The following is a 20,447-nucleotide window of genomic DNA, read 5'->3' as shown; positions in this document are numbered from 1 at the left end:
ACAACCATCAAGAAGAAGACGATACTGAAGCAGATGACGCTGATGATGCAGACAATGCAGAGGACTCAGATGAAGAAGAATTCGAGCAAGAAACCAGTAATAATCCTCATAACATACAAAAAAGTTTTTTTCACTCCTTTAGCTTTGATTTGGCGAATACACATTTCTTTTAAAATCTTTATGTGCCGAAACGAGTGTGATTTTGGAAGATTAGTTTTCCTTGTGCTATGAAAAAGTTCAAATGTTTAATTATGGATTATATTAGGGCTTTTTGCAAAATTGACTCAAAATTCAAAGTCAAACCTAAAATTAACCCATGTTTTTTTTTTGGATTTTTCTTTTGTCCTATTCACCCCACAAGTTCATATAATTAACGAAAATGCCATCAATTTTTTTTTTCCGAAAATGACATTTTTACTCTCTCACCCTCATCATCTTCAAATAATTACAAGATTGCCATTGTCATCAATACCCCAACCACCATGAACAACCAATTTGAAGCTCTTAATGCACCTAAAATCGATTTACACTCTCTCTTTCTCACTTGTTATGAACTAAAAACAACATCTCTTTCACTTTGTCTCCATATTCATCCAAAAAACTCAAGCTTTTGATTCAAATTTTTTTATGGTTGATAGAGCCATTCAAGCATATTATTCTTGGTGGGTTACTTTCGTTTGAGATTCTGGGTGGTTGGAAAAGACTCTGTGTGCTAAGGAAGTCATCTCACTAGTTTAAGGTATGAAATTGAAATTTTTTCCAGATCTGATCGTGTAGAAGACTTACCCGTAAGTATTCTGGCTGTAGAAGACTTACAGGTAAGTCTTCTTGTCAAACGGACGACTTACTTTTAAGTCCTCATCTTTGTTTGTTAATAAAAAATCTAGAGAATACCCTAGACGACTTACTGATAAGTCGTCTAGGATAAACGAGTTAGTTTTGCATTTGACCGAATTGTGTCAGATATTTGACTTTTAATGGACGACTCCGGGAAAACAAAAATTTCAATATTTTATTAAAGCTGGACGACTTATCTGTAAGTCGTCTCAGGTTACTTTTGCAATTGGAAAATAAAACTTAAATATTTAACTTTTCCCAGACGACTTACTTGAAAGTCGTCCAAGATAAGCAAAGTCGTCGAGATTTATTTCCTAGATTATGGTCAAACCTTGCTTATCTCGGACGACTTTCTCGTACATCGTCTACCTGGACGACTTTCAAGTAAGTCGTCTGGGTAAAGTTAAATATTTAAGTTTCTTTTTCGAATTGCAAACTAACCTGAGAAGACTTACAAATAAGTCGTTTAGCTTTAATAAAATATTAAAATTTGTCTTTTCCCGGAGACGACTTACTGGTACGTCGTCCAGAAAAAGTCAAATATCTGACACAATTCAGTCAAATGCAAAACTAACCCGTTTATCCTAGACGACTTACTAGTAAATCGTCTAGGGTTTTTTTTTTAACAAACAAAGCTGGACGACTTACTTGTAAGTCGTCCTATTTAAAATTCAATTGCAAAAATGACCTGTTTGGACGACTTACTGGTAAGTCTTCTAGACGACTTACTGGTATGTCGTCTGCGTTAATGTTTAGTAAACTTTCATTTTCTCTATGTTTACTAATGTGTTTTATTTTGAATATTTGTAGAAGATGCGTCAGTTACATACAGTGTATGGAGAATAGTTGTTGAAAGATTGTCGTTGGGATTTTGTAATTGATAATGTCAAAGGAGCGAGAATCATTTTTTTGGGGGAAGGTTCGACACATGCTGAACTTCTTGCAATGTCTCAAGAAGATTATAACCTGGACATGAGCACATAATCTGTGGAGACAACCTACTCATTACCAGCAAAAATGATGCAGGCTCCAGACACCCCTCCTATTCATGTTACAAGTGATAGACAAGTTCGAAACTTGCTCGAGATAACCAAAACGCATGGAATACGGCTTTGTGTATCAAGCCGTAGCAACGTGGAAACGGTTTCAGAGTTCTGGGAAGAAGATGAAGCTGATGAAGCTGATGAAGCTGATGAAGCTGATGAAGCTGATGAAGCTGATGAATGTTTTGAAGATGACGATGATGATTTGGTTGAACATGAAAATCATGATGGGGAGGAGGATGATGGGGAGGAGGACGATGGGGAGAAGGATGCTGGTATCTCTATTGTTGCTGAAGCGGACGAGAATGGTGAGGATTACAGTGTTTATAGAAAGGTTGAAGATGAGGATGAGGAAGATGATGATATGTGTTTTGAAGATATCAAAAAGATTGAAGGAGGAAGATCGAATGGTAACAGTGTAAGTCAAAAATCATGTGTTTCATAATGGACGGTGATGGACGGTGAAGTTGGACGGTGAAGGAGGTGATTTTGTCAATAATTATGGCTTTCACATGTCCAAGCTTCTTCTATAAAAGGAGAGCTGAGGTGAAGAGGAAAGGCATCCCAAAACAAGAAAACAGAGAGAGAACGAGAGAAGAAGAAGAAGAAGAAGAAAAAAATATATATATATTTCTCACAAAAATTCTTCCGGAGACGTATGCAACATTGGTCGAACTCCGTTAACAATTTTGTGTGTGTGCTTCTTTCCCGCTCCCATAAATTCTGATTTTCCGCAAAAATTTGACCGCGTATTTCCTAACAACTGGTATCAGAGCTTGAGTTACGGTGATCGGTCAAATTTTTTGCGGAGTTACTATTCACGTGAACAGTAATTCGTGAATAGTGAATTTTGTCGGTAACATCGGTTTGTCGACAGAGGTGTTTTAATACACGGTGGTTCCAGAAACGATGAGAGGCGAAGATGGTTCGGCGCACAGTATCTGGAAATTTGACGGTACATATTATGCATTTTGGAGAATGCAAATTGAAGATTATCTGTACGGAAAGAAGCTTCATCAACCGCTGAGCAAGAAGCCTGAGAAGATGGATCAGGATGAGTGGGAGCTCCTTTATAGACAAGTTCTGGGTGTTATAAGGTTAACACTGTCGAAAAACGTTGCTCACAACGTTGCGAAGGAGAAGACCACGGAAAGGCTCATGAAAGTTCTCTCTGATATGTATGAGAAACCTTCGGCAAACAATAAGGTGTTTCTCATGAAGAAACTCTTCCATTTGAAGATGGAAGAAGGTGGCCTGGTTGCCGCACATGTGAACGAGTTCAACACGATTGTCAACCAACTGTCATCAGTTGAAATCGAGTTTGACGATGAAGTGCGAGCACTGATTCTGTTGGCATCTCTGCCAAATAGTTGGGAGCCAATGAGGGCAGCGGTTAGTAATTCTGTGGGTACTCAAAAGTTCAAATTCAATGATGTTAGAGATCGTATCCTTGCTGAGGAAGTTCGAAGGATAGACTCTGGGGAGGCATCAACGAGCTCTGCTTTCAATGTGGAAAACAGAGGGAGAAACCCAGATAAAAATAAACGGAGTAATGGCAGATCAAAGTCAAGGAAAGGACGGGGTCAATCCAAATTCCGCAAAAATTTGGCCGCGTATTTCCTAACAAACAGTATCTATGTCAACCAGAGTTTTGTTAGCAAGGATGCACTGTTTTCAGAGCAGCGGTTGACAGCAGTGAGGTTTAGGTTCTCCTTCAGAATATACAAGTCAACGAAAACTCTCCTTGTGACAACATGTCCGGTTAGTGGTTGTCAATGGAAGGTCAGAGCGAGTGTGAAACATGGGACAAACACGTTTTGGGTAACAAAGTATGTGGAAAAACATACATGCTCAGTGGGAGACCGACTCGCTCAGCGGAGACACTGTACTCCGAAGTATGTTGGTAGGCTTTTCATTGATCGTGTTGTAATCATTGATGGGTTGAATCCGCAGCATATCACTGATGCAATGAAGAACATGTTTGGCATGACGCTTGATTACACCACTTCATACAGAGCACTTTTGTATGCACAAACATTGGTGAGAGGATCAGCAGAAGATGGGTATTCGCGTCTGCCATCATATCTCGAGCAAATCTCCTTAGCAAATCCCGATTCTTTCAATAGATTTAAGTATCTATTTCTCTCTTTTGGAGCTTCTATCAAAGGTTTTAAGTATCATAGAAGGGTCAATGTGGTGGATGGGACTCACCTAAGTGGGAAGTATGGAGGTGTTATGTTAGTTACAGCCGCACAAGATGGGAATTTTCAGATATTTCCATTGGCTTTTGGGATCGTAGATGCTGAAGATGAACCTTCTTGGGAATGGTTTTTCACAAAATTGGCTAGTTATGTATCTGATGAGCAGCCTCTGGTGATAGTCTCCGACCGGCACGCGGCCATTAAAAGTGTGTGTGATAAGGTGTTTCCTTGGGCAACCCGAAGAATATGTTATTATCACCTTCAAGATAACATTGTCAAAAAGTATAAAGGGAAACATCTCTTGTACTTGGTGAAAGGTGCTGCTTATGCTCATACGGTTTCAGATTTTGACCGGTACATGGTTGAGATACGAAGTGCAAACCCGGACCTTGCAACGTATTTGGAGAATGCCGACGTCAGCCTATGGTCAAGGGTTTATTGTCAGGGGGACATGTACAACATAAAGACAAGCAACATCGCTGAATCTATTAATTCCGCTATGAAGCGAGCTAGAGGATTTCTGGTTCATTTCCTGTTGGAGTTTATAAGGGAGAAGCTAGGAAAGTGGTTTTGGAAAACGAGAGAAGATGCTTTGAGTCTCCCAACTCAACATAGTCGAGGTGTTGAATACTTGCTTGCTGTTCAATCGAAGATAGCGGATACGATGACGGTACAACCAATTGATGGATGGCGATTCTTTGTGAAAGGTGGCAAAATGGACTGTGTGGTTGATTTGGAACATGGAAAGTGTGATTGTGGTGTCTATGCAGTGGAGATAATACCTTGCTCTCATGCTATAGCTGCTGGAATATCTGCTGGTTTGCATATCTCCACACTTGTATGTCCAGTGTACTCAAAAGATTTTCTGTTTGCAGGATACTCATAGAATATATATCCTTGTGTTGGACAACAAGTTGAGGAACGCACATGCTTTCCTCCAGATGTAAAGCGTGGTCCGGGAAGACAGAAGAAATCAAGATGACAATCTTGGTTGGAGCTATCCAGGATGAGAGGACGCAAACCCCGGAAGCAACACAGGGTTTATAGATGCTCAAAATGCAAGGAAACTGGCCATACGAAACCACAATGTAAGTCTTCCAGTGTTTAGTCTTCCAGAAGACCTTCAATTAAGTCGTCCAGAAGGTCGTCCAGTTAGTCATCCAGGGTTTTTTCTTCCAGAAGACCTTCAAGTTAGTCGCCCAGTGTTTAGTCTTCCAGAAGACCTTCAATTAAGTCGTCCAGAAGGTCGTCCAGTTAGTCGTCCAGGGTTTTTTCTTCCAGAAGACCTTCAAGTTAGTCATCCAGTGTTTAATCTTCCAAAAGACCTTCAATTAAGTCGTCCAGAAGGTCGTCCAGTTAGTCGTCCAGGTTTTTTTCTTCCAGAAGACCTTCAAGTTAGTCATCCAGTGTTTAGTCTTCCAGAAGACCTTCAATTAAGTCGTCCAGAAGGTCGTCCAGTTAATCGTCCAGTGTTTAGTCTATGTATTAAAAATTTGTGTTATGAACTTATCTGTGTCAACTTCTTTGTCAAATTGCACTACCAAACAAATTTGAGATGGTCTTGCCCTTTATATTACCCGAAATATAGTTACAAAAGGTCACTGCTCAGATGACTTTCCAGACTACTTATAGTTAAGTCGTCCAACATTCCAGACGACTTAACTGTAAGTCTTCTGCGCAGAATATAGTTACAAAATAGGGATCAAGTTCAAATACAAAATAGGGATCAAGTTCAAATACACACATCAGCCTAATCTATCATACAAAATAATCTAACGTAGTTTATTTATCACCCCTCATACGCACCCAGGTTGGCATCATTGTCCTTGCTTTCGAACTCATGCGCGTCAGGAAGCTCTTGAAATATATTCACCACTATCTTATCCCTCATAGTCTTCCCGTTGGCCTTTGCAAAGTCATTTTTACTAAAATCTATCCCAAGAGCATGACATTCAATGTACTTTAGAGTGTACACGCCACAATCACAAACTCGGGCCGGAGGTATATTGGTCGGTCTCTCATATGTGAATGGCTCCAGACTGTATTGGGCACGTTATTCGTCTGAGGAAGCGCACTCAACAAGCAGATAAGGGACCATGTAGAGAAAAGGCTCCATTACCACATCGAGTTCTTCTGGGGAGATACTGGAACAAATGCTGTCAAAGACGACTATGTGCCTCTTAGGGATCGATATCCACACGCAATCCAATGAGTGTCGGCGTAGTTCAGTGGCACATAGATATCATCAATATTTGTCCCCCAAACCTTGTTCGATTGGCAAAATGATGGTATAGTGCCTGCATAATAATTCCACGCCCCACCAGGAAGTCTTCTTCCTAAACCGTTCTGATCGGGCTCCGAGTCCTTAAAATCCTTGATGTTGAATCTCCATTGCTGAGCAAAGAGATGATCAAGGAAGCACATTCTCTCACTCCTGAAATGTTGTGGGTTAGCGTCGTACCTCTTCCTCAACACATTAATCCAAGCATCAATATGCTGCATATAAAATAGGGTACAAGTCAGAAAATATCAGACGACTTACTGGTTAGTCTTCTACGTAGACGACTTACCAGACGACTTATTGGTAAGTCGTCTACAAAGAAGACTTATCAGTAAGTCATCTAAGTCATAGCAGAAGACTTACACAGTCCTCCAGCCACTCTAAGGAGGTTCAGAGGATTTGATACCACCAAATTCTACTTTTACGTGGTTTTTTATCGAGAGATGTTCTATAATGACTGCAAACACAAAATGTTGAAAAACAAAATTTTTGTAGACTAAAGCAAGCTATTATGGGAAAAGCAAACACTTACGGACAAGTTTTCAACCAATCAGCGAGCTCCTTCAACTTCTTCTTGTCAATTGGTGCAAAAGGATTATAGCCTGGATAAAGCTTTTTGTTTGGAATGATCACTCTGGCCGTGCTGTTTGCCGTATAAGGAGATTGCTGTGAGGCAGCAAGTTTCCTTGTTCGATCACTCTTTGCACGTCAAAGTGCCAAATCAACCTCCCTCTTTTCCTAATATCTAGCATCCTCCTTCTGTAAATCCGAAACAGTGGGTTAATTTTTGTCCAATAGAACAAGGTTGGTTCTGGAGCTTTATCTTTCGAGGAACTAGCATCTGCGGGCACATCTGGACATTTATCCTCCGCCAAGCTCTTCCTTCCCACGTTCGTCCCATTAACACTTTCACTCTGCAATATACAAGATGGCTTTATACAATAATAACCAAAGATCCATTTCAAACAATAATAACCAATGAGTGTCTTCAAATATGAAACAAAATACATATATAAAATCCATACACTATAAACAAAGCACACATGTTCTGACATACAAGAAACAAAGCAAATGCAACTTTTCAGTTCTTATTCTTAAGACTTTGTCTAGTCAATCACTTGTTGGGAGAGGATTCGTTACTAACCTCGGGTTCGAGCGTCGGTTTAGGTGGAGAGGTAGTGTTTTGAGATGATGTCCGTTTCCTTTTTGTGGTGATACCAACCTTCTTCTCCACAGCTTCCACCCTTTCCGAAAAATACTTGATCTCCTTAAGGCACGTCCCAAACCCTTCCCTCATGGCATCAGCTATGTCCTTGAACAAGGTTTTAAGGATAGTCTTCCCAGACGACTTAATTATAAGTCTTCTACTAAGTCATCTAGCTGCAAGACTTTCCAGACGACTTAATTATAAGTCTTCTACTAAGTCGTTCAGTTGGAAGACTTATCAGACGACTTAATTATAAGCCTTCTGTGAAGTCGTCCAGATTGAAGTAAATACCTAACTGAGGATAGCCTCTTTAAACTGTATGCGTCCTTTGCGACCCTTGTAAGCCAGTATCGGTGGAGACGGATTGTTTGGGAGAGGATTACCATAAGTAGCACCCAATTCTGGAAGAGCTGTGTACACCCAGACCTGGAGAGCTTGCGCAAACCCATTAATATTGTAACAACCCGAAATATCTCTGCCCTTCACAGAGTCCATCAGCACCTTAAACGCGACTCTCCCCCATGGATAATTCTCAAACCGTTCTAGCTCCATCACTAGCCTTGCTAGACTAACCCGTGTAGAGGTTGAATACTTTCTCCTTTCAATGTATCCAGTGAAGATGGCAAGGTACGCAAGCCGCTTGCGATCATCCCGAGACCACCATTCGCATCTCTCAAATGTTGCTATTATCTCCTGAGTAGATGGCCCAGCTTCGACATGAACTCCCAACATCTCCCAAAAAGAAGTCAACTCCTTTGTAACAATACAATGAGGTCTCTCAAGGTCCTCGATGTACTCGCAGTTTAGACCAGTGAGGTTTCCAAACTCTAACAGTGAAAACCTCACAGGTTGTGGACCAACGAGACTCCACAGCTCATATTTCTTCTTTATGTCCAGCTGGAAACCGAGCATGTAGTGAACCAGCCTTGAAGCCCAATCAAATTCCAGCTCCTGGAACTTGATGAAAACTCCCAACTTCGACTCCTTCAGCTCTTCATATTCATCATCATGAAGAGCTTTCTTTAAAGCAGTATGCAACGTCCAACAAGTATGATACGAAATGCTATGCACTGCGGGGGCTCTTCCCCTAATGTATATATCCTACGGGGGAGTTTTGGCATCTCCATTTTTTTTTGCCTGCAAAACAATCAAAGACAACCATCTCAAACAATTAAAGAGAATCGACGGAAATCGCCATCAAAATCGCCTTTGAGAGAAATGGCGTTAGGGTTTTCTGATTTTCGCGAAACAGTGAATAAAAAAAGAAAACACCTTATATATGGTCGGTAAATAATCCGGTTAGGTTTAAAAGTACATTGTAAAAAATTAAAGGTTCGGTCCGGTTTGGACGACTTACTAGTAAGTCGTCTGTTGAATATTGTACATCGGACGACTTACTAGTAATTCGTCGCAGACCCTAAATTTAACCCAAACTAAATTGACTAAATTAACTAACTAACCATGTTATAAAGCCGTAGTTATACTTAAATAGTGTTTACTATACACATAAATAAACACACTTAGGTAAATTTTAAAATTTTCAAAAAAACATTTATGCATTCCAAAATCTAACCCTAAGAACACATACAATACTACAACATATGTTGGCAAAACCTAAACCAAAGAATATCATGACTCACTACTTTCACTCATCTATGTTGAAAACAATTAAATTTTGTTATATCTTAATTTATATCTCTTAAAACATATCTTAATTACATGATTTCAATTTTTCACTTATCAAAATACTTTTTACAAAATTTGTAAATTATTTCTAAGTAGAACTAGACCAGACGACTTTCCAGTAAGTCGTCCAGACGACTTACGGGGGTTAGAAACGTAAAAAAATTTCGGTTTTTTTGTTTGTTCACAAGGGGCTGGTTGTAATTTCAATAGCTTTTTAGGTTACTTTTGCATTTGATTCAAGATTGGATTTACCTTTGTGTTTGAAATCAAGTTGTGAGTTATATTTGGCAATTTTCTCATTATTTTATCTTTGTTTCATGATGTTCATTTTTATATTAAACTTGACCGGTCTAGATAAGTAGCTTCGATACGTTTATAAAATCACAATATAAATCAGTATCCGAGTAATGCCCAAAACCAAAAAAAAAACCCAAGTAAACCAAATTTTAGACTAACCAAATATAAACCAAAAATATAAAATAATTAAACATAAATGGATTTTTGCGGTTATGGATTCCCAAAATGAAAGTTCTCGATATGCTCATCTAACAAATCCATACTTAGGTTACACCATTTGATAATTTGCTAACTCAAGACTTGATGCAACCAACATCAAAGAACAACGGAAGTTTGGTTAAAATAGTAGTATTAGTTATATTTAAAAAAGCTCACAAAAAACTTTAAAAAACTACTTACAAAAACCAACTTTATAAAATTTTTTCTTATGTAATATGCATTTACACCCACAAATGAAAAAAAAAATATTTTTTAAAATAATTTTTCAAAATTCTCAATTATTGTTTTACAAAATATTAATCATAGATTTTATTGGATAATATATATATATATAACAAATCATGTCATAGCTTCATTTTGTAATCTTAAAAGCTAAAGATCTTCAAAAAAAAAAATTGTTTCTTTCTTTATTGACAAACAATATTTCCTATCAAGGTATATTTTATATATATTCCTCAGTTGACTACGGATGGTATTTTCAAAAACTTAACTCCCAATTTTTACTTTTAAATCCTATTTGCTACTGCGAAGAAACTATAAACTATTTTAATCTCATTTGTTGGTTACCAGAAGTATTAACAAAAAAAATATATATGGATTGGTTGTTACACTTCATGGTTTAAAATCAAATTAGTCACCGAAGTCACTATTCTATAAACTACTAAAATGAAAATGAACGAATAAAACAATAGACCGGTGTTGATGACCCTCATCGACTAAATTGCACTGTCAACCAAATGAACATACAAAAACGGTTATACAAGTTTTATATTTTCACAAAAACATACATCACATTCCGCGCGTAGCGCGGACCGGCCCTAGTATCATATACATAATACATTCAAGGGTGAATCATTTTATGTTTTATCTTTCCGCATTTTGCTTAAAGTTTGAACCGCACATATAAAAACAAGAGTGAGTCTATACTAATATAGGAAGAAAACAACAGGTAATTCAGATAAGAATATGATCAGAGACATACTCTACTACAATCATATAAACAGCAAGTTGCAAGAAATTGGAACAACAATGGGATGAAGGTGGTAACAACACATGCTCTTGCCCGGCGAAGGCAGGTTGAGAGATGTGGGGGCAAGTGCACCCATAATAATATTATTTACCATTTTATGTACAAAATCATTAAAAACAAATTGGTGTATTAGATGGCAAAAGTGAAGTTGTGCAACCTTAATTCAAATTCAATGTCTACTAATTAATATATCAGCTATATAGTTTAGCACTGGTGCACCCATTGAATAAAATTATTCTAGCTCAGAGCCGGCTCTATAGTGTCATGGGACATGGTAAATTTTTTTTTTTAATTTCCAAACTATTATTTTTCTTTACAAAATCTAATAGATATATGTTTTTTTCAAAATACCAGAAGTATTTTTAAAAATAATTCTATGGAAATAAAAAAATACTTTCCTACAAAAAAAAATTTGGACCACTTTTCTTATTTTTAATATAAAATACATGTATTTTTTAAAAAAATCGGCCATTATGTATTAAAAAATAGGGAGACAACGGATTGGGCCGGGGGTTGCACCGCTCACCCCTTACCTAAGCCGGCCCTGCTAGCTTCGCCCTCTTGGTCAAGTCACGTGTAAGTTCCTTCAGGGTGGAGGCGTGGAGCAAATCACAACCACTTCTGATAAGTAATTTGGTTTTAGATCGAATTTCCGGTTCAGACGTTAGGAAACGAAATAAAACGCATCGTTTTATATAATCTCCAAAAAGCCCATTTATGTAATAGGGCTAAAAGAAGGCCCATATCGTGGCATGCATATAAAAACATTTCACGTTTTAGTACTTCGGCGTTTCGGAAGGCGCGATTCACGGCGGCCGCCATGGATCCAGCAGGAGCATCGGTGGCCAACGTCATCGGAGGAAGCGAAGGCGACAAATTCGCTGTAGGGAATATCTACTCGGTGAAGCTAATCACCGGAGATGAGTTCAGAGGGATCGTCATGGCGTACGATACAATCCCCAACTTCGTCGTTTTCGATATCCTTTTCGAACTCTAAAACTTTTGATTATGATTCTTTGGCTTAATTTGATGAATCCTTGACGAAAGTGATTGGCTTTTCTTTCCACAAGAGGGTTCGAAACCGAGACCTGGGCATACGAAGAACACTCGGATGGTGAATGCGAGTTTCATCACAGGGCTTTCGTATTTGGGCAAAACCGAGGAGCCGTTTCTTACGGACAGCTGTTGGGTTAATCTCGACGGTCTCCGAGCTAAAGAAGCAGTTGCTGTCAGGTGAATTAGTTAAAGTTGAATCCTTTTTTTTTTTGGCATGCAAAGTCTTTTAGCTTAAGTGGGAGAATGTATTTGAGGCAGGCAAGCGGAAGCGGATGCTGAGAGAATGGGTGTTGGTGTTACCGCTGAGGCCCAGAGTATCTTCGACGCCTTGTCTAAGACGTAAAAGTTCTTTCCTTTTTTTTTAACGTTTTTGAAAGTGATAGCTTTAGTAGATATGAGAGAGAGTAGATCCTCATCAGATAGATGTAGTGTGCTATGGCTTCAAAGGATTCGTTATTAGTCTTCTCTGTGATAGAGTTAAGAAACAGTCGAGATGCATGGTTTTGGACATTATATATCTTGAAATTTTCATTGTTTCTAATTTCGTTTCAGCAAGTACAGCAGAAGAATGATTTGTCTAATGAATCGAATATGGTTTCTATTACAGGCTTCCGGTGCAATGGGAAAACTCAGACATATTGGTGATGAAAGAAGTACGGGTACGTAGCCCCTATCTTTCCGATTGTGTCTTTGGAGGAACTGATGCTGCCAACAACCGAGTCAAGAAAGTGGTAAGTCTCACTTTCATTTCATTTTGTCTAATGTTAATTAAGCCTCTGTGTCTGTGATATTAATGCATTTTTGTCCTCATCACACAGCTTGAGCTGGAGAGACGAAGGTTGCATCTCTTTGGCACATGAGTCCAGTGAAATCGCGCTAAAAAGGTTATATGTTACTGCTATCCCGAAAAACAGCGTCTAGATCTGATCGACCACCGAGAAGCATGTTCGCTTGCTTCTCGCATGTTGTTGTTTTTACCTAGAATTTGCTTGTCCTTATAAGCAGATTAGAGATTTCTTGAATTTCAGGTGGATTACACCATGCTATTGTTGTTGTTAAATGTTATTACATCATCATCTTATTCAATTCACGAAACATACAACTAACGTAGTAGCTAGACAAAAGATCAAGAAATTATCAAACTATAGCTTCAGAACGGCTCATCAAGCATCAACTAAGTTCTTGATCAGGAACCAAAAGGTCTTTCAGTGTTATACTTTCAAGTCCCGACAAAGCCAACTCCAGAGACGAGAAAAGCAACCGCTTGCATGAAGAGATAGAGATATAACAATGTGTTTCCAAAGAAAAGTCCATAGCATGCGCAACACAATATGTAAATCCCCATCATTATCTCCTTCGAGTTCATGCTGCAACAAACCAAACACTCTTCTAAGTATATTGTTATGTTTATTTTGCTTTGATTAGTTCATAGCTCATTAGTTAGTTACCTTTCGAAACACCCGTTACGAGGTTTTCCAATTTGAGGAAGTAGCGTAGTCTTAAGAGCATCTCCTAGTTTCTCAGTAACAACCCATTCATTCACTCTTCCTCGTTCGAGTATACCGATGAAAGTTCCCTTTGTCCGATGCATTGACATCACGTTTTCAAACAAGACCCAAAATATCACGAGATAGAAGGATCTACGATATAGTAACTTAAAAGGTTAATACTATATGTTTGTATATTGAACAAAATAAATCAAGAAGTGTAGTACCAATTACCTTGGTGTAGCAATGACGATGAAGAAAGTGATCAGAGAGGGAATGAAGAAAGTTGACCAAGCTGGAATGTTTACTTCAGGGAAGAAGACGCTTGTAGGAAGAACAACGCAGTAGAAGAAGAAAGTGAAAAAGTGGACTAGGATCTTCCTTAAGAAGAAGAAGCTGTATATCAGATACAACTTCTTCCATAACGTCACTCTCTGCTCGTTATTACACACAATACGTTAATTATTTGTATAGTAAAACAAAAGCAATCAATCTTTCAAATACGTAACATATTTTACCCAAACCAAATAACACTAGATTGAACCCGATCTTCTCATTAGGCCATTACATTAGCAAATCAAGTTCAGCATCAAAATCTACATATTTCCAGTAAAGCATATAAGAAAAAAATTGATATATAGTTAAATGAAGAAAAAAAACAAAAGAAATTTACCACTCAACAAGAAAATGTACGTCAGCCTCACATCACATATCTCATACTAGTAAGGTGATGGACAAAAAAACAAAATAGTTGTGGCACGTGTGTGTTTAAGATGAAACAATTTTTTTGGAAAAGACCTTATTGCGAATAATCTCCATAATCATTTTCCTGAAGAGATTGGCTGGACCACACGACCATCGATGCTGCTGGAATCTAAAGGCCTTAAATTTGCTTGGTAGCTCGCTTTTCACCTACAAAACTCAGTGTGCATTATGCATTATGCAATGATTTTTATAGACAACATGTGTATATGTCAATCATTGAATATTAGATATCATCCAGTATGACGAGTAAAGTTAACATGATATGAGTTTTTAAGGTTGGGGATTTTATTGATTCGAGGCAAGTTTTCTTTATTAAAAATTAATGGTTAATTAATTAGGGACATAATCGAATACCGTGAGGTCATCGAGGAAGACAAACTTCCATCCGAGAAGACCAGCACGAACGGCCAAGTCCATGTCTTCTACGGTGGTTCGGTCATTCCATCCTCCAGCTTCTTACATCGCCGCCATTCTCCATACACCCGCAGTTCCTGACAAAGATTTAATGTTAAACATCGAATATTAACACATAAGTTGATTACCATCCCACTAATAAGAGTCAAACAAGGTGAATACGAAAGATTTAAGGGGTGGAGCCGTGGAGGGGAATGAGAAATTAACATGATGATAGGAAAATGCACCATTGAAGCTGAAAAAGGCATGTCTAGTGGATCCAGATTCTTGCTCTGCCATAAAGTGGTAGTTGAGTGACATCTCTTGAATCCTCGTCATCAAGCACTTGTTTGCGTTCAATGTGATGAACCCCACACACAGAATCACCCAATTTGAAAGTAGACTTTTTCTTACGTTTCTTAGACCGAAAAATAAAGCGGCCTAATCAACATACTGTACGATCGAGAACGAATTCAAATTATTACTAGTTCGTTTTAAGATGAATTATCATTAGCTTTTAATTTTAAAAAAATATATAAATATATATATATACATATATATAGGGCAAATCTCCAAAATAGCACCTTTTAAGTTTATATCACAAAAATAGCACTCAAAAACTAAAATAACCAAAATAGCACCTTTTTAAGTTTATCCTTTGCAAATTTTAATTTTTTTTATTTTTCAAAATTTGAAATCTTATCCCCAAAACCTCATTTCTCAACTCTAAACCCTAAACCCTAAACTCTAAACCCTAAACCCTAAACCATAAACCCTAAACCCTAAACTCTAAACCCTAAACCCTAAACCCTAAACCCTAAACTCTAAACCCTAAACCCTAATATCTAAACCCTAAAATCTAAACCCTAAACCCTAAACTCTAAACCCTAAACCCTAAACCCTAAACCCTAAACTCTAAATCCTAAACCCCACCATTTAACTCTAAACCCTAAGTTTGTGACTTTTGATAAAACATTAAGTGTTATTTTTGTGACTTTTGACCTTGAGTGCTAGTTTGGGAACATAAACTTGATTTAGTGCTATTTTTGTCTTTTTCTCATATATATATATATATATATATATATATATATATATATATATATATATGTATATATAATGAAAATGAATGAAGGAATTTTGGTGAAATGAATAATAAAAAAAGTCATTTTGAAAGAATATCCGGTATTGCATGCATATAATTTATTTTAACAAATGATTGCTTTTGTTAGTGTCCAATTAATTTTAAAATAAAAGTTCAGAGAAAAGTTACTAATTATAGTTCTTTTAGGTGTGTCAAATATAATTAGATACCGTAGTCTACGTACTGAATCTCCATCGGGCTTGAACGAGAGCAACATTAGGGTTGTGTACAAGGAACGGGACGGAGCGTTGGAGGTAATCAGGCTCCGGCCGGTTGGAAGTCAGCGTCAAATATGGCTACGTAGTTGCAAAGCTTCACGTAGTTATGTTTCATGCCTTGTTTAAGAGCTCCTGCTTTGTAGCCATTTCTATTGTCTCTCCTCTCACACTTAATGTTCACGCCTTTAATTACTTTCCCATTTTGCACATTCATTGTTCACCAGCTCCTGCGTTTCAATCCTTTTCACATTAATAATTTTAGAAAAATACAGATATGTGTCTGATTAAGTAATCAGACTTGATTAGCAAGAGACCTTGATGGTTTCATCAGTGGAATCATCTAAAACCTGAACAATTAAGCGGTCCAATGGCCATGTTAGTCTACATGCAGCACCTATAGATAATTTAAGGACCTGCGGTGTAAGAACACGTCGTGAGTGTTAGGAATCTCACATCTTTATATTTCCTGTCAATATATATTTTTGAGGTTAATCTTAATATATCGGTCCATGATATAAAATATATAGGGCAAATCTCCAAAATAGCACATTTCTAAGTTTATATCACAAAAATAGCACTCAAAAACTAAAATGACCAAAATAGCACATTTCTAAGTTTATCCTTTGAAAATTTTAATTTTTTTTATTTTTCAAAATTTGAAATCTTATCCCCAAAACCTCATTTCTCAACTCTAAACCTTAACCCCTAAACTCTAAACCCTAAACCCTAAACCATAAACCCTAAACCCTAAACCCTAAACTCTAAACCCTAAACCCTAAAATCTAAACCCTAAACCCTAAATCATAAACCCTACACTTTAACTCTAAACCCTAAGTTTGTGACTTTTGATAAAACATTAAGTGCTATTTTTGTGACTTTTGACCTTGAGTGCTAGTTTGGGAACATAAACTTGATTTAGTGTTATTTTTGTCTTTTTCTCAAATATAAATTGCATACCTCTTTCTCGTTGTACATTGGGATTTGGACAAGGACCATGGGATATGATTCATCTCCGAGCTCAATGTCCTCTTGCATAGGCTTCCATTTATAAACTTTTTCGGGTTTTCGCTTAAATAACTTAACGTAGAGTACTACTAGGTTCATGTAAACACCCTCTATGAAAACTAAGAGGGAGATTATCAAGCAAAAAGCCACCAAACACTTGAATAGTGGAACCATAAGTGAACTCCTCAATTGTCGCCCCCATGTCGTTTTAATGGATGCTTGGAGCCTTTTTGGAACTCCAGCTGCCTCTTCAGAGCTCCATCCATAGTTCTTCTCGTGAGACAAAGGAAGAAATTATTGTCAGAGCAGAGAAACAGGGCGAGTGAATGATAGAGAAAGTCAGAAAGATGACATCTTGATTACCAGTAGAGAGAGGAGGGCAAGCCATGAATCATGTAGGAAGATGATAAGAGGCTTCAGAAACAGAGTCATACTTCTGGAGAGTTCAGATTCAGTGGTGCATTGCTTCTAATATAAAGCACTATGGTTTTTTTTAATTCGTTATATTTATTGTATTCGTTAGGACATTTTGTGTTTTAGTTTGGTTGGTCCTAGCTAGACTTTGTCGGTTACGTTAATAGTTGTAAAACGTACGTTGATGATTGTTTGGAGGTTCTAGTGACTCACGAGCAGTATGGCAGCTTCAAACCACACAGGAGAAAAAGAACAAACTGTTTGTTTCTTTAACCCACTCATAGTTTTTATAAGTATTTATCACGTGGTCGTGATGCATTTTACAGTCGTACTGGTTTTTCTTGACGTTGACAGTGAAAATAACAACACAGGCAGACGGGCCCTATATCTGATTTGATTGTCGAGCCCTATAGTTAGGCCCATTAAGCATTCCGGGCGGGTGGAGGAAAAAAAATAAATGGCTTCGTCCAGGTTCGAACTGGAGACCTTCAGTGTGTTAGACTGACGTGATAACCGACTACACCACGAAACCTGATGGTTATTGTTTTACAAACTAAATAATATAGCAAGTTCTAAAAAACACGTAACCCATTAACCGGGAAACGAACCAAACCCACCGTGCTCGGCTTCCACGAAGCGGAAAGAAGAGCTCACTGAGAGTTTCGCACCAGTGGCGAGAGAGATTCACGTCCTTGTGCTTGGTAAGATGTTTGTTTGAAGATCGATTACGTAATAACACTAGGCGTGTTTATCGTTACGAAGTAGAAAGTTATGGTTGAATTGTACGCAAAGATGTCATATTGAACATAAGTATTGATTTTTCATTCTGGGTTTTCGCATTTTATAGTTTTTCAACTAAAGATGTGTGCTTCTTATGTTTTTCTCTCATACATCTCAGCTGTAAATGTGATAGCAAGCTTTTGAACAAAAGAGAGATTGATGCTCATCCGTGAGTTCATCTTTCGCCTTGCAATCTGTTTTGCTATGTATATACATAGGAATATCTTTCTTCTGTTGGGATGAAGAACCCACTCTACAGTTTTGGAGCTTCAGACTTGAGAGAGAGGATGTATGTTTTGCGCTCTCTCACCTTTTGTCTTTTCCATGTTAGATACATTGATGTGTATTCTGAACTGAGTGTGTATATTTAAAACTCTACCTCTCTTTAAAACCCCTTCTTTAGGAGCCAACTTCTCCTAAAGTTTAAGTATGTGAAGAAGAGGATACCACAGAGATGAGGTCAAAAGATAAGACTAGAGACACTAAGAAAGCAAGTTGTAAGAAGCAGGATATTTCGAGATCAGTCATGTTCATGTACTAAGGGTATGTTCCTAAGTGCATTTCTCTCTCTGTAAGTAGATGATGTCTTGTGGATCACTACACGGGGTAACAAGCATACTTGGCTACCCGTCGTCCCGGTTAGACAACCTAGTCTTCCCTTTTCTCTGCATTAGATAATATCAGAATACAAAAAGCTAACTAAACCTATTGTGCGTTACACACACAAGGACAAGTTGAAGTGGCGTGACGGCTTTATACTTATCATTTCCTTATTATCGTCGGTGAAAGAAGACTGATTTTGCCTCTAATTTTTGGAGTATATACTTTGCACAGTAACATAATGAGCCATGTATGGATTTTGTTTAAGTATAAGCTTAATTGATATGCTGAAATGATTGACTCAGCAGGAGTTATCTCTTGTAGACTGCTTAACTTAGTTAATTGCATAATGATTAATAACTTCTCATGTCATATGATCTCATAGTGATTTCTGTTTATATTCTTGAGTTCTTGCCATGTACTTGCGTAGTGACTCCTCATGTCAATGGTTGTTCCTGCATAGTCTGAATTTTCATGATCAGCATGTTTTCTCCTAAAAGCCCATAGTTCAGGATCAGAGTCAAAGGATTCATCCTCTCTGAGTGTGTACCTTTTGACTCTGCGGCTGCACTTCCGAGTGGTATCATACTTTGTCTGAACGCTTTCTCCATTTGGCCAACAATGCTTGCTTGGTTCTGAAAGAAAAGAGAGCTGCTGAAGCGGGTTATAGACCGAGATGCACTCATTGATCCATGCTAACGACACAATCCCTTAGATTTTGTATTATTAATTACTTTCCCTCGCAAGTTGTAATTAACAGCAAATAAAATTTATACTAGAAATATGTTGGGTCCACTCGAAAGTGGATCCCTCCAAAAATAAGCGTATGCCACTTGGCGTGGAGAGCACACGGTATTCTTTAGTAAAAGGCGAAAGAATAGTTCGCTTTGTGCTCACCACATGGCTGCGTGATTTTCTAACGAAGAGTGTGAAGCGTATTTATACTGAAGTCTCCACAGATCCTATCTTCTCGGCTCCCCGATGTGGGACGCTGAAGCTTTTTCTTAAAAGGTCTTATGGGCTGTAGGTATTACTGGGCCTTTCCATTACGATAAAAGATCTTTCTTTGGTATAAGCAAATATGCAATAACATGGTTTGAACTTTGAAGCCACATTCTCCTTCATTTTTCTAATAATCGTGAAGACTAAAATAAGAATTTTACAATTTGGTTTTAGAAAGTACATTTTACAATGTGGTTTTGTTGAGTTTCTAAAACATTTACTGATTGAAAACTTGTAGGCTATATATATGCCATGATCATTTACATACATGCTTTGATCATGATAATTTTCTCTAATAATAAGGTATCAAACAAATAATTTTGATTACTACTAATGATAGAGTTGAAGGAGAAAAAACAGCAACTGATTTACAGATACAAAGACTAACAGCAAATGGTTTTTTCTTGTCTAATTTCAAATGTAGTTACTAATTTGTACCATCTGCTTTTCTCCTTTAAATGTCTCAGACTTATGACAAGTACTACATGGCTTCTTGTTCCTCTGTCTGCTGCTCTCTCCCTCTTCCTGATCAATTGGTGCATATGCCCCAGCCACCGCCTTCTTGAACGAGCTCTTTCTCAGTCGGTTCTTGCTCGAGCTCCGCTTTCTTAATGGAGCAGTCGTGTAGGCTGAGTGCATTTTTTTTCTCTTCTTCAAAAAGCACATGAAAATCAACCTTTGTACAATGCTTTAAAACCAAAATTAGGTATAGGATTTCTTATATACTCAGTAATGACATGCCTTTTCTTTTTCATGTGGTATGAATTTTAAAATGAAATAAGAGG

General features: G+C 37.7%; 1 protein-coding gene, 2 non-coding genes and 1 pseudogene across 3 annotated transcripts; 1 reads left to right on the top strand and 3 right to left on the bottom strand.

Moving 5' to 3' along the window:
- The first annotated feature begins 11,540 nt into the window (after positions 1-11,540).
- On the top strand, positions 11,541-12,943 carry LOC106371045. Its single transcript, XM_013811064.3, has 5 exons — positions 11,541-11,778; positions 11,869-12,034; positions 12,116-12,196; positions 12,465-12,588; positions 12,676-12,943. Exons 1-5 carry the CDS (start codon positions 11,622-11,624, stop codon positions 12,715-12,717), a joined length of 570 nt encoding a protein of 189 aa, XP_013666518.1. The 5' UTR covers positions 11,541-11,621; the 3' UTR covers positions 12,718-12,943.
- Positions 12,944-13,301: 358 nt separating this feature from the next.
- LOC106371044 lies at positions 13,302-17,423 on the bottom strand (annotated as a pseudogene).
- Positions 17,424-17,738: 315 nt separating this feature from the next.
- TRNAV-AAC lies at positions 17,739-17,812 on the bottom strand. Its single transcript has one exon. It is a non-coding gene; the product is annotated as a tRNA-Val (tRNA).
- Positions 17,813-19,450: 1,638 nt separating this feature from the next.
- Positions 19,451-19,566, bottom strand: LOC125591036. The gene has a single exon (XR_007327023.1). It is a non-coding gene; the product is annotated as a U5 spliceosomal RNA (small nuclear RNA).
- Between the last annotated feature and the right edge of the window lie 881 nt (positions 19,567-20,447).

Source organism: Brassica napus, chromosome C7 (genome assembly GCF_020379485.1).
Source record: "Brassica napus cultivar Da-Ae chromosome C7, Da-Ae, whole genome shotgun sequence".
NCBI lineage: Eukaryota > Viridiplantae > Streptophyta > Magnoliopsida > Brassicales > Brassicaceae > Brassica > Brassica napus.
The sequence above is the reverse complement of the archived record's forward strand: the minus strand, read 5'-3'. Positions and strand labels throughout refer to the sequence as shown.